The 25882-nt window shown below is 42.2% G+C and overlaps 1 protein-coding gene across 3 annotated transcripts in view; it reads right to left on the bottom strand.

Moving 5' to 3' along the window:
- Positions 1-25882, bottom strand: part of GAREM1 (GRB2 associated regulator of MAPK1 subtype 1) — a 222205-nt gene that overhangs the window by 124348 nt on the left and 71975 nt on the right. For 2 of the 3 annotated variants that reach the window (XM_061131155.1, XM_061131156.1), the window contains exon 2: positions 21573-21713. The exons of the other annotated variant lie outside the window; for it this stretch is intronic. In XM_061131155.1, coding sequence (XP_060987138.1) covers positions 21573-21713 — 141 coding nt within the window. The remainder of the gene's footprint in view (positions 1-21572; positions 21714-25882) is intronic. 3 annotated transcript variants of the gene reach the window in all.

Here is a 25882-nt window from a genome sequence, read left to right as displayed (position 1 = left end):
GTCTACAAAATTATATACTAACAAGGCAAGCTGTGTCTTTACACCGAAACTATTCTTGAAGTTATCAGAATCACAAGTGTACTCACAACAGAAGCAGTTAAAACCCAATATCTCTAAGGCACGCACTACCCTTTGTCAACACTGGTTCTTTACTTCTGAGAAACTTAATGGAGAAAAGTCAGCTGAGGAAACAGACACACCCAATCCATTGATTTCAGAAGGTGGAGAGCAATTACCCACTTGAAATATTTCCAGGGGGTTAAACATGCAGTCTTACGAGTAGAACCCTAGAAGCTCTACCTCTTGAGGTCAGACAACTTCTTGCAAGGGAGTACTAACAAGGTGCACCCAAAGAGCAGCGCCCAGTGAGTCACCAGAGGGGCAAGTTCCACCCTGTAAAGCTCCCACACCTGCGTCCTGTCTCATCACCATGGGAGGAACAACGCACAAAGCTCTCTACTGTGGGGCTACAATGTCAACAGAGCTGGGAATACAGGTTAAACTGGCCCAGTCAGCTGAATGGCCATTGGGTTTGACTTGGGGTTGACTCTACTAGGAAATGGGACAAGAGGTCGTAATTGTAACACAGAAAAGGTAGCACCCAAAGACTTCCAAGTGGGCTTCCCAGGTGGCTTAGTGGTAAAGAATCTGCCTACCAAGCAGGAGACAGGGTGTTCGATCCCTGGGTCGGGAAGATGCCCTGGAGAAGGAAATGGCAACCCCCTCTAGTATTCCTGCCTGGAAAATCCCATGGACAGAGGAGCCTGGTGGGTGTCAGCCTAGACATCCTGCCCACCCCCCACCCCCCTACAAAGGCAGTCAAACCAGAAATCATTTGATGAAAGGCAAGGTTGGAAGTTAGATCTGGTGATTTGCGTCCATGCTGCATGCTCAGTCATGTCTTAACTCTTTGTGACTCCTCAGACTGTCGCCTGCCAGGCTCCTCTGTTCATGGAATTTTCAGGCAAGAATACTGGAGAGGGCTGCCATTTCCCACTGCAGGGGACCTTCCCGACTGAGGGATCAAACCTACATCTGCTGCATTGGCAGGCAGATCCTTAACCACTGAGCTCTCTGGGAAGTCTCTGGTGATTTGGAATTGGTTCTAACAGTGAATATACTTTAAAAGAAAATGATACATACCTGGCCTGGCTCTTAAAACCAATTTATATCTACTTTTTAAAAAAAAATTTAAGCCTAAAAATATTTTTTATTAAAATATAAGAAAAATATTTTTTTAATTGAAGGATAATTTCTTTACAGAATTTTGTTTTCTGTCAAACATCAACAAGAATCAGCCATAGGTACACCCATGTCCCCTCTCTCCCAAACCTCCCTCCCATCTCCCTCTCCATCCCATGCTTCTAGATGGTCCCAGAGCTCCCGTTTGAGTTTCCTGAGTCATAGCAAATTCCCATTGGCTGTCTATTTCACATATGGTATTGTAAAATGTCCATGTGACTCTCTCCACACATCTCACCTATCCCTCCTCCCTTCCTCCCATGTCCATACATCTGTCCTCTATGTCTATTTCTCCATTGCTGCCCTGAAAATAAATTCATCAGTGCCATCTTTCTAGATTCCATATATATGCGTCAGTATACGATGTTTATATTTCTCTTTCTGACTGACTTCACTCATCCACTTCATTAGAACTGACTCGAATGTGTTCCTTTTCATGGCTGAGTAGTATTCAATAGTATGTGAACCGTGCAATTCCAGATGTTCAACCTGGATTCAGAAAAGGCAGAGGAACCAGAGATCAAATTGCCAACATCCACTGGATCATCGAAAAAGCAAGAGAGTTTCAGAAAAACATTTACTTCTGCCTTATTGACTATGCCAAAGCCTTTGACTGTGTGGATCACAACAAACTGGAAAATCCTTCAAGAGATGGAAATAACAGACCCCCTAACCTGCCTCTTGAGAAATCTATATGCAGGTCAGGAAGCAACAGTTAGAACCAGACACAGAACAACAGACTGGTTTCAAATCAGGAAAGGAGTATATCAAGGCTGTATATTGTCACCCTGCTTATCTAACTTATATGCAGAGTACATCATGAGAAATGCTGGGCTGGAGGAAGTACAAGCTGGAATCAAGATTGCTGGGAGAAATATCAATAACCTCAGATATGTAGATGACACCACCCTTATGGCAGAAAGTGAAGAGAACTAAAGAGCCTCTTGATGAAAATGAAAGAGGAGAGTGAAAAAATTGGCTTAAAACCCAACATTCAGAAAACTAAGATCATGACATCTGGTACCATCACGTCATGGCAAATAGATGGGAAATGATGGAAACAGTGACAGACTTTATTTTTGGGGGCTCCAAAATCACTGCAGATGGTGACTGCAGTCATGAAATTAAAAGACACTTGCTCCTCGGAAGAAAAGTTATGACCAAACTAAACAGCATATTCAAAAGCAAAGATATTACTTTGCCAACAAAGGTCCGTCTAGTCAAAGCTATGGTTTTTCCAGTGGTCATGTATGGGTATGAGCGTTGGACTGTAAAGAAAGCTGAGCGCTGAAGAATTGATGCTTTTGAACTGTGGTGTTGGAGAAGACTCTTGAGAGTCTCTTGGACAGCAAGGAGATCTAACCAGTCCATTCTAAAGGAAATCAGTCCTAAATATTCATTGTAAGAACTGATGCTGAAGCTGCAACTCCAATATTTTGGCCACCTGATGTGAAGAACTGACTCATTTGAAAAGACCCTGATGCTGGGAAAGATTGAGGGCAGGAGGAGAAGGGGACGACAGAGGATTAGATGGCTGGATGGCATCACCAATTCAATGGACATGAGTTTGAGTAAACTCCGGGAGTTGGTGATGGACAGGGAAGCCTGGCATGCTGCAGTCCCTGGGGCCATAAAGAGTCGGACACGACTGAGTGACTGAACTCAACTGAACTGAGTATTCCATTGTATATATGTACCACAGCTTCTCTATCCATTCACCTGCTGATGGATATCTAAGTTGCTTCCATGTTCCAGCTATTGTAAATAGTGCTGCAATGAACATTGGAGTACATGTGTCTCTTTCAGTTTTGCAAACCAATTTATATCTACTTTGTCTGTAAAGTGATCCATAGATTTTGCTGAGACTTATGGCCATCCCAGAGCAAGAACTACCACAGTCACCACCGCAGCTACACACAGGTTGCCAGGAAGGTTAATTTCTAACAGAGAGCTTGCATGCACTTAGTTTAAAAAAAATCTGGACAATAATCTTAAGAAAACTGTCTCATCACATGTCCCCATGTTCAGACAAATGACTGAATTAAAAGTATGGTATGAACTCATTAGGATATCTCAAAATAGATTTTTGGAAGAAATCTGTAAATAAGATCCTCCATGTAAAGGTAGGAGGCACATATTAAATATTAAAACAAATCTATACCTACCATTTAACATGTTTTCATATGCCAACAAAGAAACACATGTCTCACAGCAATAACAGATGTGTTGACATCTCAAAGCTTCACTATCTTCACTGAGATCAAGAGGAAGGTCCTTACAAGGGAAATGAGAATGTGTTCTGGATGCAGTGTAAAAATTACATTTTCCACTTGGTGATTTCTAGTGTATTAGAGAGCATTATTGATTTTATAACCTAACCTTGAATCTGACCACTAAATTCTAATATTCTTTATAATCTTTGGTTCACTTGATTTACTGGGATTTTCTAAGGAGACAATCACATATTTTCCTCTTCCTTTCCAATGTTGGAAATCTCATTTCCTTTCTGTCTTACTACATCAGCTACACAGTAACAGCTGTACAGAGCACTTAAACAGTGCCCAGCATATGCAGGTGCTCTTCTAAGCATCAGTTATAAGCTCATTTCAGCTGAAAAACAAGTATTGTTGTTGTTGTTTAGTCACTAAGTTGTGTCTGACTCTTTGCGACTCCCTGGACCAGAGCTCACCAGATTCCCTGTCCATGGGATTTCCCAGGCAAGAATACTGGAGTGGGTTGCCATTTCCTTCTCCAGGGGATCTTCCCAACCCAGGGATCGAAACTGCATCTCCTGCATTGCAGGCAGATTCTTTATAACTGACCTGCCTGGGAAGTCCCAAAACAAGTATATATAGGTATTATTTCCCCTATTTTATAAGTGATGAAACTGAGGCACAGCAAAGTTAAGAAAACATATAGAAATGATCACAAAGCCCCTAAGAAGATGCAACAGATCAAAGAACTTCCTCCCTACATTGTCACTTTGGTAGACTGCATACTCTAGTTGGGGAGAAAAATTCAAGCAGTTAGGCCACTGCTATGGACTGAATATGTCCTCCCCCCGCCCACTTATGCATTGACATCGTACGCACATGTGATGGTACTAAGGAGGCGGGACTCCTGGGAGGTGTTCCGGTCAGGAGAGCGGGCTGTCATGAGTGAGATCAGCGGTCTCGTAAGAGAGACCCCACAGAGCTCTCCAGCCCCCTCCACCAAGAGAGACTACAGCAAGAAGTCAGCCGTCTGCAGTTCAGAAGAGGGCCTTTCCCAGATCCCAACCACGTGGACACAATGTCCTTGGACTTCTCTGCCTCCACAGCTGTGAGAAGTAAATTTCTGCTGTTCCTAAGCCACCCGGTATGTGGTTATTTTGTCAGAGGGACCTGAATGGACTGAGACAGCCACAGAAGAGCAGAGGTTAAAGTAGGAATCTTCATCATCTTTCTGACTCCACTCTTGTCGTTGGTTTTTGCCGTAAGACAGGAGGAGGTCATGATCTGGAGTCTGCCAGCAATTGCAGAGCTGACCCAAGGAAGTTCCTGCCACTTCGATGTCATTCAAGGTCTGGAGTGCCTGGCTGGTCAAACATGAAGACAGTAGACGGGGATGACTGGACACCAGCGGGACCAGTGACATCACCTCTTTACAGCAACACGCTCGACAGCTGTCACACAGAAACGCACCACAATCACAACATCAAAGAGAAACCAGCTTCATAATGGTTCCTGCAACAGGTAAAGAGCATCCCCTGACCATCCTTCCACTACCTCACAGAAAAGACACACTCGCCATGAAACACGGTGTGTACGTGTGTGGGCTCAGGAACCGAGCGGGGCTGAGATGAAGTTATGTACACCAGGAATTCTCTGGTTCAGTTTAAGTGCCTTTATACCTTACACTTCCCCAGCTGCCTGCCCTGTTTATCTGGACATGGGGTTCGTGATTTTTTTTTCCCCAGCCCTTCTACACCCTGGGAACACACAGAAGGCCTTTCTGCGTGGCGCTCCCATGGGAGGGGGGAGGAATAATACAGCCTCAAAGTTGTGAGCTTTCCTTGCTGGACGAGCAGAAGGACACTACGTGTGTGTCCTGGCTGAAGAGAGGGCGCCAGGTACAGGAAAGACGGAAAAACAGAGAGGATAATTACAGCCCCAGTCAGAGCGCTGTCTCACGCCTGAGATAGCATCCGTCTCTTCAACACTCACCCGCCTGCCGGGACAGACTGGGGAGCAGCCCAGGGAACAATGGGCTGTATTACTGGCTGTTCCACCTCACTTATGCAATTTGCTAGTCACCGAGGGCTATCCCCACCTGCTCCCAAAGGGTTATCTCTGAAACACAGATTAAGAAAATATCATGGAGGTGAGTTTATGCTGACAGGGCGCAACCCAAACCCAGAAGGCCCGTCGGAAGTCTGTGACCTGGCCCCCGGGGCAGGTGGGCAGGCTTCACGGCTGGATGGCTCTGGGTTTCAGTCTCCACCTACTGACGGTAGGACCTTGGCCAGGATCCCAGAGCCGTGGTTTTTTCATCTGGAAAGGGGCCGTTTCTACCATGAAACGGGATCACAGGTCTGGGTGATAAAGAACCCCCTTCCACGCAGTAGGTGCCCCCAGGCGCTCGCCACGGCGGGTCTCACGTGCTATCTATCGCTGCTTCCCCTCCACTCGTCCACCCCCCCTCTGTGCCCACTGCCCAGCGTCCAGGAGGTGCTTCCAGTTATTCAATCAGCGTCTGAAGGCAGCCCCAGACCTGCAACAGCACTGCTTCACTGCAGCCTCTCCCCCTGGACTTGGGTTCCCTATGCAGATGCCTGAACTTTCTTAAAATGAGAAAGAAGCAATAACAATAGAGAAATGATGACCAATAGTGAAATGATGCTGTACTTCTAGTTGGAGGAGGCAGGGCTGATCTGGACCCTTCCTCAGGTACAACATGTAAAATTCTTAATGTCAACAACATCTGAAGAACCACATGTGATGTACATACATACTGCAGTCTGAAGTAGAGAGACCAGGTTTTACAATGTCGTTTTAGTTCTCGTAAAATTTGTGTACTCCAGGCACTTACATATATACCTTTTTCTGTTTTAATAAAAAGGGAGAAGGAAGGGGCCAGGGTAGTCCTGGAGGATAAACAAAGCTTTGCATTGAAAGGGGTTTGCACCTTCACTGTCCCTGAATTTTTCTGCCATGACACCCATGGCTGCTGTCGGGAGTAGGCACTGTGTGCAGAAGGCAGTGTCCATTCAGAAATTTGAGAACAGCAAAAAAAAATGCTTCACATGTTTTTTTTTCAGTCTGGGCAATGACTTCTTATGTTTTACAAATCAACCCTGACACTTTTTTCCTAGAACCTGCCTGCCTGGCAGCTGCTGTGCAAAATCAGAATTTTTGTCAATATGAAATAAAACTGATATAATAATGTTATTATTATATTATAGTTATATATATTATATAATTTTATAAAATAATATTATTATATCAGTTTTATTTTATGCTGTATTATTAAAAATTCTCATTTTATGCTGAAAAATTCTCTATTTTATGCTGAAAGCTGAGCACCGAAAAATTGATGCTTTTGAACTGTGGTGCTAGAGAAGACTCTTGAGAGTCTTTTGGAAAGCAATGAGATCCAACCAGTCAATGCTAAGGGAAATCAGTCATGAATATTCATTGGAAGGACTGATGCTGAAGCTGAAGCTCTAATACTTTGGCCACCTGATCCGAAGAACTGACTCATTTGAAAAGACCCTGATGCTGGGAAAGACTGAAGGCAGGAAGAGAAGGGGAAAACAGAGGAAGAGATGGTTGGATGGCATCACTGGCTGGATGGACATGAGTTTGAGTAAACTCCGGGAGTTGGTGATGGACAGGGAGGCCTGGGGTGCTGCAGTCCATGGGGTAGCAAAGAGTCAGACACCACTGAGCAACTGAACTGAACTGAATAACAACATGATTACTGCTATCTGATTTTCTCCATCTCAGCACCACTGGCGTCTCTGTAGTGGAGGCCCTCGGGGGCCTTACAGGATGATCAGCAGCATCCTTGGTTTCTACTCACCAGGTCACAGTAGGCCCCCCTCCCCTTGTTACAACAGCCAAAAGTGTCTCACAGTATTGCCACATGTCCTGGGGAAGGGGAGGTGGGTAGAAGTTCGAAACTTGGTTGAGCAACTTGTTTGCTCAACTTGGTTGAGCACCATGGGTCTATGTTAAAGTAAAGAAAGAAAACAAATACTCTTTTTCTTAAGTAAAGGAAGTAACAGTTATTAAGAATTATAACAGATTCCATAACAGACATTTTGATCTTAACAAATCAACCTATGAAACACATACTCCCTTTCACAGAAGAAGGTCTCTATCATAGCACTGGAAATATACGACCGGACTATTTCATTCAACTCAGTTTCCTAGATTTTGACACACAGAATGAAGAATTCCTATTGCATGGAGGAAATAAGTACTTGCCAGATATAAGCCAAACTATTAAATCTTTGTGGTATCAATCTTTTTGACCTTTAGATTTTTGTATATAATTTTTTCCCTCCTTTCATCTGATGCCTTGTATGAAACATGTTTTTCAGTGGAACTCCTATCCCTGATTACCTGGCAGGCTCAAAAACTAAAAGGAAAAGCACATTCTTGCCAATCTAGAAGTCTAAGTGCGTGTGTGCTATGTCACCTATGTCCGACTCTTTGCGACCCCATGGACTGTAGCCCAATAGGCTCCTCTGTCCACGGGATTCTCCGGGCAAGGATACTGGAATGGGTTGCCATGCCCTCTCTTTCCAACCCAGGGATAGAACCCATGTCTCTTATGTCTCCTGCACTGGCAGGCGGGTTCTTTACCACTAGCACCACCTGTACCTGAGGTGATGGGAAGCTTCTACTAGAAGGCTCTGAGTGTCCCCAAAAGATCACAAAGGCATTTCTAAATAAATCTGAATCTTTACTCTCTTACTCTATTTATTTTTAGGAAGAACCTGAAATTTATTTTGTTGACAACATTTTAAGAGGCAAGAGTGTTTTAGCAAAAAAGAAAATGGTAGAAACAAATGAAAGCCATTAGGAAAAAGCATGCATGAGAAAGGCCTATGCCTGGGAGGTTGAAAACAAAAGTCTGCTTCCTTAAAAACTGGATCAAAAAAAAGAAAAACAAACTCAGAAGAATTAGCTTTCTTTTTCGTTGTCCCCTGCATCTCGATATCAACTTGTACCTCATCAGCATTTCCTCCAGTCTAGGTCAGGTCTTCATTATCTTTTCATCAGGCTATTCAAACAACTTTCTATCCTCTTTCATTTCTCAGCGTCCATTCTGAATCTGTGTAGGAGGAGGTGGCCTCCAAAAGACAGACTATGAGGGCTATTGCCCCCAAGACACAAAGACTGCTGTTCTCATTATTCATCCTAGAACTCAAATCTCTTCAAATCTGTTCCAAGCTGACTTTTTAACCTTACTTTCTAAGCACTCCTTCCCCCTCTCACCCACAAAGCACTTGAGTTATCTTTACCACTGTCCATAACCCACAGCTCTGCTCAAGCTGGCACTCAGTCAAGACTCCTTCTGCTGGAATGGTTACCTGAGGGCCTTGCCTCTCATCCCCACCAGAACTGCTCTCTCCTTATTCAACAGTTGGCACCTCCTTCAGAGCATCACCATCATGTCTCTCACTGTCCATGGAAGGGCTCAGAGCCACATCTGCCTGCTTTAAGGGGAAAGGAAATCAGACTGTTCTCTGGGCATCTCAGGCATCTTTGTAAACCGACTGGAAAAAAAAAAGTTCATTCTTTAAAGATGACTCAGGTTCCATGCAGTCAAAAATATCTAGTGATCCCTTAAACCATCCAAGCCTATGCCAGGTTCCGTGAGGTGCAGGACTGTCCTCAAGGAGCCTTTAGAAGCGGGGAGAATGAGATCACGCCATAAACGCTCTTCGACACAAATTACTACAGGATTCCACACAGGGAGGACCTTATCTGTATACATGGTGTGGAAAACTGGGAAAAGCTTCTTGAGGGAGGTGGTGTGTGAGGGAGAACCTCACAACTCGGGGGTGACGGAAGTGTGAGCCATCCAAGAACTAGAATCAGCATGGAGTGCGGCAGGTGGGTGCAGCCCATCCGGGGAACGACAAACAGGCCGTTGTGGCTGGTGCCTGGCAAGGTGTGGATGACAGACCAGTGCTCTCAGCTGAGTCTATTCTGGCCCTGATTAGAAGAGAGTCTGTACTTACCCGGTCAGTGGTGAAATAACAGCAATAGTTGAGAAAGAATAATCTGACTGATGGGGGCAGGCAGGAGGCGTTAGGGTCTTCAGAGACCCAACGAGAGCAGGCTGGAAAAGGGGAGCAGCTTCAGCAGGGGCTGTGGAGGTGGGGCCACAAGACTTGGCCAGGGGACTTCCCTGGTGGTCCAGTGGCTAAGACTCTGAGCTCCCAATGCAGGGGGCCCCGGGTTCGATCCCTGGTCAGGGAACTAGATCCCTCATGCTGCAAGTGGGCCCACACGCCACAACTAAAGAAGTCCAGTGTGCTGTAACGAAGACTCAGCACAGCCAAAAAAAAAAAAAAAAAAGCCAACAACAAGAAGAAAGCAACAACAGCAACAAAAAACCAAACCAAGACTTGGCACACAATTACTTTGAGGGGCAGAGAGAAAAGGGCACAAGGTGGACAAGGGGCTGAAATCTCCCTCTCTGGGTGACTGGCTTCACTACTGCAAGTAAGAAAGCTGAGGGACTTCCCTGTGGCCCAGTGGTTACGAACCAACCTTTCAATGCGGGGGACACGAGTTTGATCCCTGGTCAGGTAACTAAGACCCCGCATGCTGCAGAGCAACTAAGCCAGAGCCCTGCAACTACTGAGCCTGCACACTGCAACAAGGTGTGCACACAGACAAAATAAATCAGAAAAAGAAAGAATGCCGAGGTGATGAAAATAGTGTGAAGGACTGTACAGAAAGATGTAACAGTCACTAGGTACTAAGCTTACGAGATGCAAAAGACATGAGGGGAGACATGGAATATTTCAAACATTGATGTGCCCACGGCATCTCATTTACCTACAATTTTTCATGTGTAGATGATAAAAGCTCTGCGTTTCTTGTTTGTCTTATGCTCACTCATTGGCTTGACTCATTCTTAGGGACAAACCCCATGATGTTCTGTAAACCAGTCCTAACAGGTTGGAGGCCTTGCTGAGGTACACCTTCCGGAAAAAAAGCACATGTGAGTGTCTGAATCATCTCCTTGCCCTCAATGTCAGAAAGGTTCACACGGTACACGTGGTTTGTCGTTTTTCTGTGGACAGCATGCCTGAAAACTCCCCAGCTGGGTAAGAGGTTTAACAGAAGGCCAGCACACGGCAGCCCTGGAGGGTGATTCATGAAGGTAAGTGACTCCAAATCTAAGAAATGGAGCAAAGTGACTTCATGAAGCTTTACCAGCACTGCATCAGTTTTGGAACATATGAAGCCTGTTTTCCGCAAAGAAAAAAAAAAAACCAACCTCAAAGCAATTCTTAAAAGCTGAAAGGGAACCTTTGAAAAGGTCACACCACCTCTCGGAGGTACAAATCCAACATGGAAATCAAATTACGAAGTGAGACGAACCCATCCCCACCCATGTTATAAACACCCCATTAACAGCATGGTTACAGGCAGCGTGTTCAAACTTTCCACCTGATGTTAATCACATCATCTCATAGGTTAAACCAGACTCGAGCTGGAGTGATCCTCTTTCAAGTACTAACTTTCCATTCGGGACTGACATATAAGCTGGGGGGGGGGGTGGGGGGGCGGGGGTTGGGGAAAAAGAGAAAATGGCAACCTGGAGCTTTGAACTCTAAACACCATCCTTGTTTGCATACCCTGTTTGTTTTACATTTCAGAACCTAGATTTTCTGTGCGTAGGTTCAGTATGTGATTTTCAAGGATTCTGAGAGTAAACATGCTGAAAAGTGAAAACAGCAATCGAGGGATTCTCAAATATTTTATGAAAGTTTTTTTTAACCGATGTTTATAGATCAAGAAAAGCCACATACTGTGACACTGATTCACTCTGCCCTGTATTTACTCATATGCCCCCTTCCCATTTCTCCCATAGAGCTGATTTTAAGGAGAAACTAATGAAAAAGAATTTAATGAAAAAGAAGTTCCTTTCTTCTCAAATCACACACACACACCCTCTCCTCTATACTTAAATTACCACCACCAACTGGGTCAACCCCTGGGAGCCAACAGACTGGGAGCAATCAAGCCCCCAAAGGAAGCTGAGGACGGTTCCACCACATGGTAAAAAGAAAATCATTTCTGTCTGGTTCACCTCGCACTGGGCTGTTTCTACACTTGACCCTGGAACAGAACAACCCAGGGAAAGGTGGACTGTCACCCCTACAGAAATTACCTAGGACTGTAAGTAGGGTTCAAGGGCTGAGGGAGGAGCGGTTTTGTTAAGAACACCACTGAAGAGTTAGACACAAAAATTAACTTTGCTGCTGGTTGCTGTCGAGGAGTCCTTTTCCCCTTGTTATCACAAAAAATTTTGAAACATACAAAAAATGAATACCACCTACCCTTTACCTAGACTGAAGAACTTTAACAGCCTGCCCAATATTCATCTATGCTGATGTTTGATTTTGAAGTATTTTATAAATGAAAATCATATTCCCCTCCCCTAAATAATTGAGTGTGTCTCTAACAAATAAGGATGTTTTGCTTCAAAACTATAACACAAGAATCACACCTACCACAAAATCAAGATAATTCCCTAATATCATCTCAGAATGAATACCATTCACATTCTAGTTTACTTGTGTTATTATTCTTAAGTATTTAGAAGTAAAACTAGAAAACTATACCAAAGGCTGACAACAATCCTGAAGTCATTCTTCTATCAAAGGTTGACGCTTACATTAAGTTCTTTGTCTTTGTTTTGACTTAAAACATCTGGGCGGACACCCAAGTGTGAAAGAAACAATTCATCCGACCTCTGACCACAAACACTATGTTACAGTAGCTACACCAACTACATGGTGAAGAAGTGGAAACAATGGCAGAGACAACTTCCTAGACACTGGGCTATTATATTAACTAGTTTCCCCCTTTATCCTCTCTTGAGTAATCCTCCAACCAAGAAAGCTGCCTCCAACTCTGTTATTGTTAAAAAAAAGAAGAATATTAGAAGCCTTTCACTCCTATGTCCTCTCCCTCAGCTTTTCTTTAACACACTGTGTCAAACATAGTTATCCATGCTTGCTGTCTCACCTTCCACTCATTTTTAACGCCCTCATGAAGTCTGATTTTCCTCCCATTTATTCACTAGAAGATCACCAATGTCCTCAGTCACACTTAGAAGACCCGGGCCTCCAGGCTTGGGTCGGAAGCCCCCCAGGTTCCCTCCATCCCCTCCCCGGCCCAGGGCTCTCCCTGCAGCTCTTCTGTCTTTGCTGCTTCCTGTAATTTACTTGAGAGATGAGACCATCACCTGTATGCAGATGACTTATAAATCTAGAAAAGGTCAAGATAAATATGTTTCCTTAGTTTTCCCCTAGAGTCAGAATACATGTGGGGAGCTGGGTGAAAGGAGAGCAAAGCAGAAGCTTTACTAAATTTACCAGCAAATTCTAACTGATCTCTCTTCTCTGTGAGGGTCGGGATGACTTCCGTGTGTAAGTGCCTTATGGCACATTCAAGAGGAACTGCGGTGGGGGAAACAGGTTGTGGAGCTGCAAGTCCTGGGTTCCAATCACACCCATTAGCTGGGTAATATTACAAGATCCTTAATGTCTTTAAACCTCAGTTCTCATTGGTGCACAAACACAGAAAATAGAACCTGTCTCATGGGTTTGTTGTGAAAGTAACATGAAGACATACAAGCAAAATGCTGAATTAGCAAGAGAATGTAGTGTGTGTGTGTGTGTGTGTGTGTGTGCGTGTGTGTGCGTGTGCGCACGCGCGCGCATGTGTGTGTGTGTGTGTGTGGTTAGTTGCTTCAGTCGTGTCTCTTTGTGACCTCATCGGCCAAAACTCACCACGCTCCTCTGTCCATGCGATTTTCAGTGTAAGAATACTGGACCGGGTTGCCATCGCTCTCCTCCAGGGGATCTTCCCAACCCGGGGACTGAACCCGCATCTCCTGTGTCTCCTACACTGTAGGCAGATTCTTTACCGCTGAGTCACCAGGGAAGCCCGACAAGAGAATATGTGCTAATGTTGCTCAGTTGTGTTCGACTCTTTGCGACCCCAGGGTCTGAAGCCCGACAGGCTCCTCTGTCTATGGGCATTCTCCAGGCAACAATACTGCAGTGGGTTGTCATGTCCTCCTCCTCCAGGTGATCTTCCCAACCCAGTGATCAAACCCAGGTCTTTCCCACTGCAGGCAGATTCTTTACCGTCTGAGCCACCAGGAAAGCAACAAGAGAATAGCAAACACAAAATAAAATTAAGTTATTGCTAACTGTAACCTAAAGATTCAGTTATGAAAAAGTGTTATTTCTTAGCTAATATTTACTACTGGTACTGGCAAAACTGGTTGGGATAATATCGCTTGCCATACTATACGTGTACTGTTGTTGTTATTTAGTCATTAAGTCATCTTTGACTCTTTTTTTTTTTTGCAAACCCTTGCAGTATAGCCCACCAGGCTCCTCTGTCCATGGGACTTCCCAAGCAAGGTTGCCATTTCCTTCTCCAGGGAATCTTCCTGACTCAGGGATCGAACCCAAGTCTCCTGCACTGGCAGGCGGATTCTTTACCACTGAGGCACCTGGGAAGCCCAATACTTGTGCTGAGGACTTTCTAAAAGACAGACTGGTTACTTTCCATTTTATCACATAAGCTAAACCATATAACAGAGAAAGTACACATACTGCTCTACACAAGTAGTTACTTTTATAAGCGGATGATTCACACTAATTAAACTCACACCCCAGGAGAATAAAATTAGCTTGTTTCAACATTTCCTTTTGTTCAGTGATTACAATTCAAGGTTATGTTAGATACCACATTACTATAATTTTGCCTGAGAGACAGACACCGCACATCCTACATTTTTAAAAACAGGTACTGCTGATGTAAATGCAGGTGCTTGCTAAGGGCCTTGCAGATTTCATAAGCAATTCTAACTAGCCTTGGGTTCCACTGTTACTTATTTCTGTACATATTGTAGCGAGGAGGGAAGCTGTTGTTGATGTTCAGTCACTAAGCTGTGTCTGACTCTTTGTGACCCCCTGAAGTGAAGCATGCCAGGCTCCCCAGCCTCTTCACTATCTCCTGGAGTTTGCTCAAATTCATGTCCATGGAGTTGGTGATGCCATCTAACCATCTCATCCTCTGTCACCCCCTTCTCCTCCTGCCTTCAATCTTTCCCAGGATCAGGGTCTTTTCCAATGAGTTGGCGCTTTATATCAGATGGCCAAGTACTGGAGTTTCAGCTTCAGCATCAAATATTCAGGGTTGGTTTCCTTTAGGAGGAGGGAAGTACTGAGATCATTTTAGCTTGTTAAAGAGTCACTGGATTTGCAGGAGGCTGAGAATGTAAAAATAGAACCAAATGTGGCTGGGGTTTATCTCAGATGCATCTGTTCGAGTGGCAATCTGTTTGCTGACGACACCAGGCATGCCATCAAATGATGTGAATTTTCACAAACCCGGTCAGAGTCCCACAACTTCCCCAATGGTGGACCGTGGGTACACAAACACCTCACATTCTGACTCATCTGACTTCTCAGAGCTCTGTCCCTGGACAGCTCTTTCTGGTTAGCTTTCAGGAAAGAGGTGAGAACAAGGAGGTAATATTATTTAGTAACTCATCTTGAGGTAGGGAAGCTGTTGAGTCAATTGGAGTTCAGAGAATCTTCACGATATTTTCTAAGGAAAATCTCCATTTTATAAGTTGGAAACTTGGAGCTTAAAAGGGCAAATTCCAGAGGCAACAGCATATCCAGCTTTTTGTGGAGTCTGAAGTTTACATTAGTTTTAATGGACAAAATGTCAAATTGTGAATACCAAATCAGGGTTAACACCCTAGGAAGGTTCAGCCTAAACCCGAGACACTTGCTTTAGTGTAAGCAATGTGAGTGAGCTTGACTGATCGCTCTGAACTGTAGAGACAAAAGGAATTTGATGAAGAGAAATCTGAACTGTTAAATGGAAATCATTCATCTTTACAAACTATTGGCTATAACTAAGTTGCACTAGGTTCCTTTTCCTAATTTTTAAAAAGAGATTTTTTTTGTATTGTCGTTGTTGTTTAACAGGTCAAGATAAACTGGGGAGGCAGGAGATGTTCAGGGTGAGTTAGCAGTGGAGTGGGCCAGGCAGGAGTTTAGATGGTCTGAGTATGCAGAAAAATTCCAAATTCCCCATTGTACACTCCTTAGGAAATCTTTGCCCTTTCAGTAGCAACAAGAAGTTAGAGCTTGGATAAAACTGATCTGTGCTGCCTTTTACTAAAACATGTGTGAAAGTGGCAATCACTTTTCTAAACACTATGCCAATTTTTCTTGAGTGGTTTCTCTGCTGTTAGCAAAATACGTGATGCTGACTAAACACATTCTCTCTCTTGGAATCAGTTGTTTGTTAAACCAAGAAAATTCCTTTTATTCCAAATAAAAAACTTACTTTGTCAGAATGAGGGACATTATTTTTTTTTTCTCAAAGCACATCTAATAATTTCAGAATTCAGAGTAAGGTGATTCTTATCACCACCACGTGAGAGTGTAATTCTGATAAGAACTTCAAGTCATATTTCTCTTCTCTGAAAATTTTATGAAAGTACTTCTTTTCACATGAAGAATTTCATGAAAATCTCTGATTAAAAATATGGGAAAGGCACTCGGGATTGTGATTTTTCTAAAAATGCTGAGTTTTGCTATTTTTCATAATGTATGTGTACAGAGTTGTGTACGGCTGCCTAGGCTGTGTACTGCACAACTCCAAGGGGCACCGTTTACAGAGATCACAAAGTAAGGGGTGCTGCCTTGGACAGGACAGTGCAGTGGCCCTGATGGAAATGGGACACTGAGAAGGGAAAAACAGCTGCCACCTATACCAGAAAAGAAGGACAAAGCGGGCAAGGCACAAAGATGGATGGGCCAGCTTGTGCCCACATGGCAAAATATGGACAAGTCGAGCATCAAAATAAACAAGGACAGGAAGATATTTTGACCCCTTGCATGAAGTAAGAATCCGTAACTCCATGCTGATAATAACAGGTAAATAGAGGCACAGTGGGAGAGAGGAACAGCTCTTCCTTACAACAGAATGACAAGACATAGAAGAAGGAATGATGGACTTAAGTTAGAAATGCACTATTTTACCACCTTCAAGGTAAACATTGAATCAGACAGGTATCATCAATAGCTGCTCAATAAAAGGGGGTAGGGAGTTAGAGAAGGAACGTGACACCCACAGAATCTCAAAGAATCTTCCTTCGAACTTCCCAGTAACACAAAGCACATGCTAATTATACAGCAGAGAAATCAGACATCTTAACCGAGTGATCAAAATCAAGGTCACCAGTAAGGGACAGAAGGACACCCGTGTCTCCAGATGTGATTTCACCGAGGAGGACACAACCAGCCCAAAGTGCATAATCTCAGTCTAATCATGAAGAGCCTGTGGAACCCAAAGTGAGGGTTATTCTAAAAAGCAACTTGCCTACATGCTTCTAGATTGTCAAGAAACACAAAAAAGGCTGAGGAACAATCCCAGATTAAAGGAGACTAAATGGACATGATAGGAAAAAACACTAAGTGGTCTCAGACTAGATGCTGTCCTGGAGGGAAAAAAATATTATTGGGACAAATGACAAAACCGGAACATGCAGTGCAGATTAAATCAAAGTATTAAATGTCCTGAATTTGCTGACAGTACTGTGGTTACATAAGAGGATATCCTTAATTTTAGGAACCACATAATGAAGTACAAGGGGGATGTGTGTGGTCTGCTCCAAAGATTTGGGATAAATGAACAAATAATATGGGTGGGGGTGTGTGTGTGTGTGTGTGTGTGTGTGCATGCATGTAGAGAAAGAGATGGAGGAAAAGAATACAACAAACATGGCAAAATGATGGTCAAAAATGGGTAAATAATATAAAGGAATGTATCATACTATTGCAGCCTCAAAATAAAAAAATTTAAAACAACAAAATAGTAGCCAAAACAACTCTGAGGGTGTCAGTGTTTAGTCTGCTTTAATGGGCAGAAAAGTAATTCAACTTGTAATCTGTACTTCAAAACAAAGAGTTAAATCTTCAGAATCACTGTGCCACTATCATTACGATAATCACCACCATTAACACCATGGGGCACTTTGTAAGTACTAATAGTAAGCATTTCCCACGTCGCTCAGCAGTAAAGAATCTGCCTGCAATGCAGGAGACTGGGGTTTGGTTCCTGAGTTGGGAAGACCCCCTGAAGAAGGAAACGGCAACTCACTACAGTATTCTTGCCTGGGAGAACCCTATGGACCAGGGAGCCTGGAGGGCTACAGTTCATGGGGTTGCAGAGTCAGACTCGACTGAGTGACTATACAAACAGGAATTCAGAAAGGTGCTTCCTTTGCATCACCTCTTTTAATCTTCACAACTGCCCGAAGAGAAAGGCACTCATTGTCTCCACTTTATAGATGAGGAAATTAAGATCCAGAGAGGTCAAGTAACTTGCCCAAATACACACAGTAAGTGGCAGAACCAGGAATCCAACTAGGCTGATTACAAAACTGGTAGATTTTATTCCTACGTCAAATGTATTTAATCATTAATTATTCATTAATTTTTCTCAAAGAATGAGTGATGACTCTCAGTGTAAATGAAGTTATAACAAATTAGTGAAATATGCATGAATAAGTGTTTCTTCTACTAACTAAAATTAGAACACTACTAAACCAGAGACATAAATGGTATTTTTAGCCTCCACTATTTACTTTACGCTGTCTTTTTTCCAAAGGCTGGACTTGGTCATAAATCCTTTGAAATAAAATATACCTGAGGATGTTCTTTGAAATGATTTTATCAAGTCTTATAAAACACTGGTTCTTTGCCATGGACTGAATGTTTACATCCTCCCAAAGTCAGATGCTGAAGGCTAAATCCCCAATGTGATGGAATCTGGAGGTGGGGTCTTTTGAGGGCAATTAGTCCTGAGGGTCGAGCCTTCATGAATGAGATTAGTGCCCTTGTAAGAATAGACTTGAGAAAGCTTATTGTTCTCTCTCACTCTTTTTTTTTTTTTCTTTCTCTCTCTCTCTACCATATGAGGACCCACCAAGAAAATAACCATCTGAGAACCAGAAAGTGGGCTCTCACCAGACATCAGACCTACTGGCATTTTGATCTTGGACTTCTCAAGAAATAAATTTCTTTTGTTTACAATGCATCCAGTCTATGGAATTTTGTTACAGCAACTTGAACTAAGACAGTTCCATTTCAAATTTTTCTTCCTTTAATATGTTTTCTTTCTTTTCATGTAAAGTGGTACAATCTTAGTGCTCAAATTTCCTTTTAGTCTGGGCACCTCAACTTTACTTTTAAAAAGGAAAAAGTATCATTTGCAATATACTGCCTGGGGTTCCCAATTAAGTGCACTATCACTTTTCTTGCAGATAAAGAGTAAGCTGTTAATATACCATCTTTTATCCCAGTGGAAGATGAATGTTAAAAAAATATATATATTTAGAACAAAACATTTGCAAGTATTTGCAGGTGTTTGGGGAAATCTCATCATCTGACACAGTGAATGCCCATTCCAGAACAAAGGATTTCCAACTTTGGCCGAATAACAACAAGAGAAGCTATTAAAACCCTGATGCTCAGCCCACACTCAAAGCCAATTAAATCAGAACCTTGGATGTGGAAACTGGGCATCAGTCATTTTTAAAGCTTCCCAGGTGATTCCCAAATATGTAGCCAAGTTTGAGATCCCTGGATGGAACATCCACAGCCATAAAGAATTGTATCTTTTTGTGTACAGATCCAAAGGACTCACAAAGGCTTTTTGAATTGGTCTCACTTGTTAAGGAGTGTACAGTCCAACTGGCAAGTGGAGATATGGGTGCATGTAATGGCTCAGCAGGTAAAGAATCCGCTTGCAAAGAAGGAGACACAGGAGACATGGATTTGATTCCTGGGTCAGGAATATCCCCTGGAGGAGGAAATAGCAACCCACACCATATTCTTGCCTGGAGAATCCCATGGACAGAGAAGCCAAGTGGGCTACAGTCCATGGGGTCACAAAGAGCAGACATGACTGAGTGACTAAGAACAAATCCAAGGAAAAGGTAACAGAGTGAAACCTGAGGACATGTGCCAAACGCATGTGATACAAGGTAAGTACATCAGGAGACCACATGGGGACAAGTCGGGGGTGCCAGCAGCCTCCTGATGCAATGACAGGCTCTGATGGAAGCACGGCTGAGGAAGGCAACTCCGGCCGGGGAATGGTTACATGGAAAAATATTCAGGATGTCCAGGACACAGGAAGGGGACTAATCTAGCCAGAGTGGAAGGCCCACTCTTCAGAGTGGAAAAGGTAAGTTTGGAGAAGTGGACTAGAATCAGAGGATGAGAGCTTTGAGCAATAAGTTAGACTGGTGGCATATGAAGTCTCTAAAGAAATCTGCACATCTGATCAAATGACAACATTCATTTGGGACAAGTGATGTCACAGTGCTATTCACAAGGGTTTGGGGGAAAGACTAAAAGTCAATCTACTAAAAGAACACAACAGATTAGGTAAATTTATTCATCTGAATCACAACCTTACATCTTCCTTCTTGGTTTTCCACGAAGTACAGGAACCGTAATTTTGGTTCTGCTAGAACTAGCATGGAACTCACCTGTCGTGTGACCACTGGCAGGAGAGACCAGGCAGGTGGAGGCTCTCTCTCATCCTCTGCCCCTTTGCCTGGCTCACAATCTCACTCTTAACACTTTCTGTAGCTATATGTTCCTCCTTTTTCTATGAAGGCTACACCTATGGCTGGGAAGGAGAATTCTAGGACAGGGTTTCAGGCAAGAGAAATCTTTTCTTAAAATTTTTCTGTAATAAGGATTTTGAGAAGTTTAGTGACCCCTAGGTCATAACCAGCAATGAAGACTCCTATGAATAAAAGGGGGACCAAACCATTCATTCATCCCATAAATATTTACTGGACACATACCATTTACTGCTGTTCTAGGCAGTGGGAATACAGTGAAGCCCCTTTTCCAAACAGACAACTCTCTGGGCAATGCAGATTTCACTCAAAAACATGACAGCAGTCTAGGGCGTCCTGCTACAGACTTTTGAAACATTAATGATAGCAGAGAAAAAGAAAAAGATCCTTCACATAATGAACTATAAGGAACAGAAGGAAGTATAGGATATATATATATATCATGTTTTTAAAAACTGCATGTATAAACTGCCACTACTGAAAATGGATTCAAGTTACTAGATGGATCCTAAACTCCTAGAATAGTGCTGGTACTTAGAAAGCCCTTAATAAAGATTAGTTAAATGACATGGACAGGAATTAGTTAAATAGCAGTAAAATTAGTTAACATGTTAACTAAACTAGTTAAAAATTAGTTAAATAAATGCAACATTGACATGTTACACTGAACGGAACTCCTCAAGTGAGGCAGGAAAGTAGCTACTATCCTAATTCAACTAAAGCAGTGAGGTCACCTCTGATGCCTGTGTTCTAAACGCTCCTTTGCAGAGGGACATGTGCAGGCATCTGACTTTTGAATTCAATACTTTTAAAACCAGACCATAATGCTTGTTTGTGCAATGATATCTTGTAAAACCATGAAATCAATGTCATTCACAAATTGTGCTCAGGTTAATTCAGAGATCCTCGTGCTCAGAGGCTGCCTACACATACGGACTGCCATTCCAGAGATGATATTTGTTAACATTTTCATTTTATGAATCTCTAAGAAGAATTTGTGCTTAACAGGGAACTCTGCTCAATGTTATGCAGCAGCCTGGATAGGAGGGGAGTCTGGGGGAGAATGCACACATGTACATGTATGGCAGAGTCCCTTTGCTGTCTACCTGAAACTTTCACAACACTGTTAATTGGCTATACTCCAGTACAAAATAAAAAGTTAAAAAAATGCACAAGATCATTAAAGAAAAAAAAAAAGAATTCATGCTTAACTACATGCATTAATTAGAAATTCCTATGACAAAATGAATCTGATTACCAAAGTGTTTCAATCTTCTTTGTCCAAGTCATTATATCCTCTTGTTTATAGACAACTCCTATTTTCTCACTGTGGAGGAGAAAATTAGCATATTCAAGTACCCTTCCTTGGCCCTGTCCCTTGAGAGGAGCTTTACCTGCATAATGTACCGGAATCTCTATCTTTGGCCCAATGACATAGTGCCCCTCCTCCAAGCTATGGGCAGTGATGGTGGTCCACTGACGGCACGAGTGAATCAGAAGGTAGTCATTTTCCCGCAGCCCTTCTATGCATTCTCCTGGAAAATAAATTTTATATAAGAAACTTAGAATTAGCATCTGCTTATTCCATTCTCTGCAACAAAATTTCATTAGTTATAAGTTCACTAATGGAGAAGCTGATAGTTCATCCCAAAATGAGATAAAGTCCACTTTTGAATCAGCAATTAAAAAAAAAAAAAAAAAAAGGCATTCCATGCTAAGTTGACAACTATACACAGGATTCCATAAAAATGTTTCCCATTTATTTGCAAAGAGATTTTCAAATACCTCATTCTATCTTAATGGTATTTCAACAATAAAATAATAAAACAAACATATACTGAGTGCCTGCAATATACTGAGCACATCTAATTAAATGTCTTATATATATTATTTCAATGTAATAGAATAACATTATGAGGCAGGTATTGTTCCATCTTTACAGACAAGAAAAATGAAGGTTCAGAATGTTAAGTATAGGGGTTCCCCTGCTGGCTCAGTGGTAAAGAATCCACCTGCCATTGCAGGAGACATGGGTTCAATCCCTGATCCAGGAAGATCCCACATGCCTCAGAGCAACTAAACCCACGAGCCACAACTACTGAGCCTGGTCTCTAGAGCCTGGGGAGCCACAACAACTGGACCTTTGTGCTGCAACTAAGGTTGGACCTTTGAAGTCCATCTGGCCTGGACCCCACGCTCCACAACAACAGAAGCCACCGCAATGAGAAGCCTACACACCACAACTAGAGAATAGCCCATGCAGTAATGAAGACCCAGCTCAGACATAATAGATAAATAAATAAATGAAATTATTTTTAAAAACAGAAATGTAAAGTATAGTCTAAACGCACAGGTTCAATAAGCAGAAAGGTGTGGATTCAAGCATAGGTCAGATTCCAAAGCTTATGCTTTTTTTTTTCTTGGCCACACCATGGCTCGTGGGACCCTAGTTCCCTAACCAGGGCTGGAACCCAGGCCTTTACCCATGAAAGCATAAAGTCCCAACTGCTGGACTGCCAGGGAATTTGCCCAAAGCTTATGTTCTTAATCACGACAATATAACTACCAAAAATAAAAAATAAATTTATCTCTCTCTGTTGAAACAGTACTTGAGATTAAATGCTTATATCTCCTTTCAAATTTTACATGTTTTAGTATTGTACGGTACAAAAACAGACACATAAATCAATGGAACAGAATAGAAAGCCTAGAAATAAACCCACACACTTATGGTTAATTAATCTACAACAAAGGAGGCAAGAATACACAATAGAGAAAACACAGTCTCTACAGCAAGTGTTTCTCGGAAAACTGGCCAGTTATATGTAAAGGAATAAAATTAAAACATTCTTCAACATCATATACAAAAATAAACTCAAAATGGATTAGAGACCTAATTGTAAGACCATGTAACTCTCAAACTCCTAGAGGAAAAGAAAACATTGGCAGAATACTTTTTGACATAAGTTGCAGCAGTATTTTTTTGGATCTGCTTCCTAGACTAATGAAAGTAAAAGCAAAAATAAACAAATGGAACCTAATCAAACTTAAAAACTTTTACACAGCAAAGGAAGCCAGAAAGAAAATGAAAAGACAACTTACAGAATGAGAGAAAATATTCACAATGTGACTGACAAGGGATTAATTTACAAAATATACAAACAGCTCACATAGTTCAATATCAAAAAAACAACCCAATTAAAAAATGGGCAGAAGATCAAAATAGACATTTCTCCAAAGAAGACATACAGATGGCCAACAGGCACAAGAAAGAACACTCAACATCACTAATTACTAGAGAAATACAAACCAAAATGACAATGAAGTATTACTCACTTCACACCAATCAGAATAACCATCATCAAAAAGTCTACAAACAATAAATGCTGGAGAGGGTGTGGAGAAAAGGGAACCCTCCTAAACTGTTGGTAGGAATGTAAATTGTTACAGACAAGATGGAGAACAGTAAAGAGGTTCCTTAAAGAACTAAAAACAGAGTTACCATATGATCCAGCAATCCCATCCCTGGGCAAATATCAGGAAAAGACAAAAACTCTAATTTGAAAAGCTACATGCACCCTAATGTTCACTGCAGCACTATTTACAATAGCCAAGATATGGAAGTAGCCTAAATGTCCACTGACAGATGAAAGGATAAAGAAGATGTGGGATATGTATACAATGGAATATTACTCAGTCATAAAAAAGAATGAAATAATGCCTTTTACAGTCATATGGATGGACCTAGACATTATCATACTAATGGAGTAAGTCAAAGAAAGACAGATATCATAATATCACTTTCATCTGGAATCTAAAACTATGATATAAATGAACTTATATCCAAAACAGAGACTCATAGGCATAGAAAACAAAATTATGTTTATCAAAGGGGAAAGGGGAGGGAGAGGGGTAAATTAAGAGTCCAGAATTAACAGATATACACTACTCAATATAAAAAAGGAAAACAGCACTGGGAACTATATTCAAAATATCATAATAATCAATAATGGAAAAGAACCTGAAAAAGAATATAGATGTAACTGAATATATGTAACTTTTTCTGGAACTCTCTTGCTTTTTCAATGATCCAACAAATGTTGGAAATTTGATCTCTGGTTCCTCTCTGCTTTTTCTAAATCCAGCTTGAACATCTGGAAGTTCACAGTTCACATACTGTTGAAGCCTGGCTTGGAGAACTTTGAGCATTGCTTTGCTAGCATGTGAGATGAGTGTGAAGAACTGACTCATCGGAAAAGACCCCGATAATGGGAAGATTGAAGGCGGGAGAAGGGGAGGACAGAGGATGAAATGGTTGGATGGCATCATCAACTCAATGGATATGAGTGTGAGCAAGCTCCTGGATCTGGTGATGGACAGGGAAGCCTGGTGTGCTGCACGCCAAGGGGCTGCAAAGAGTCGGACACAACTGAGCAACTGGACTGAACTGAGTGCAACTATGCAGTAGTTCGCATGTTCTTTGGCATTGCCTTTCTGTGGGACTGAAATGAAAACTGACCTTTTCCAGTCCTGGAGCCAGTGCTGAGTTTTCCAAATTTGCTGGCATATTGAATGAAGCACTTTGACAGCATCATCTTTTCTGATTTGAAATAGCTCAACTGGAATTCCATCATCTCCACTAGCTTTGTTTGTAGTGATGCTTCCTAAGGTCCACTTGACTTCACATTCCAGGATGTCCATCTCTACATGAGTGATCACACCATTGTGGTTATCTGGGTCATGAAGATCTTTTTTGTATAGCTCTTTTGTGTATTCTTGCCACTTCTTCTTAATATCTTCTGCTTCTGTTAGGTCCATACCATTTCTGTCCTTTATTGTGCCCATCTTTGCATGAAATGTTTCCTTGGTATCTCTAATTTTCTTGAAGAGATCTCTAGTCTTTCCCATTCTACTGTTTTCCTCTATTTCTTTGCACTTATCACTGAGGAAGGCTTTATCTCTCCTTGCTATTCTTTGGAACTCTGCATTCAAATGGGAATATCTTTCCTTTTCTCCTTTACCTTTGGCTTCTCTTCTTTTCTTAGCTATTTGTAAGACCTCCTCAGACAACCATTTTGCCTTTCTTTCTCTTGGGGATGATCTTGGTCACTGCCTCCTGTACAATGTCACAAAACTCCATCCATAGCTCTTCAGGCACTCTATCAGATCTAATTCCTTGAATTTATTTGTCTCTTCCACTGTATAATTGTAAGAGATTTGATTTAGATCATACCCGAATGGTCGAGCGGTCTTCTGTACTTTCTTCAATTTAAGTCTGAATTTGGCAATAAAGCGTTCATGATCTGAGCCACAGTCAGTTCCCAGTCTTGTTTTTGCTGACTTTATAGAGCTTCTCCATCTTTGGCTGAAAAGAATATAATCAATCTGGTTTTGGGGTTGGTCTTGTGATGTCCATGTGTAGGGTCTTCTCTTGTGTTGTTGGAAGAGGGTGTTTGCTATGACCAGTGCGTTCTCTTGGCAAAACTGTTAGCCCTTGCCCTGCTTCGTTCTGTACTCCAAGGCCAAATATGCCTGTTACTCCAGGTATCTCTTGACTTCCTAGTTTTGCATGCCAGTCCCCTATAATGAAAAGGACATCTTTTTTGAGTGTTAGTTCTAGAAGGTCTTGTAGGTCTTCATAGAACTGATCAACTTCAGCTTCTTCAGCATTAGTAGTTGTGGCATAGACTTGGATTACTGTGAC

This window comes from Dama dama, chromosome 27 (assembly GCF_033118175.1).
Source record: "Dama dama isolate Ldn47 chromosome 27, ASM3311817v1, whole genome shotgun sequence".
NCBI lineage: Eukaryota > Metazoa > Chordata > Mammalia > Artiodactyla > Cervidae > Dama > Dama dama.
The sequence above is the reverse complement of the archived record's forward strand: the minus strand, read 5'-3'. Positions and strand labels throughout refer to the sequence as shown.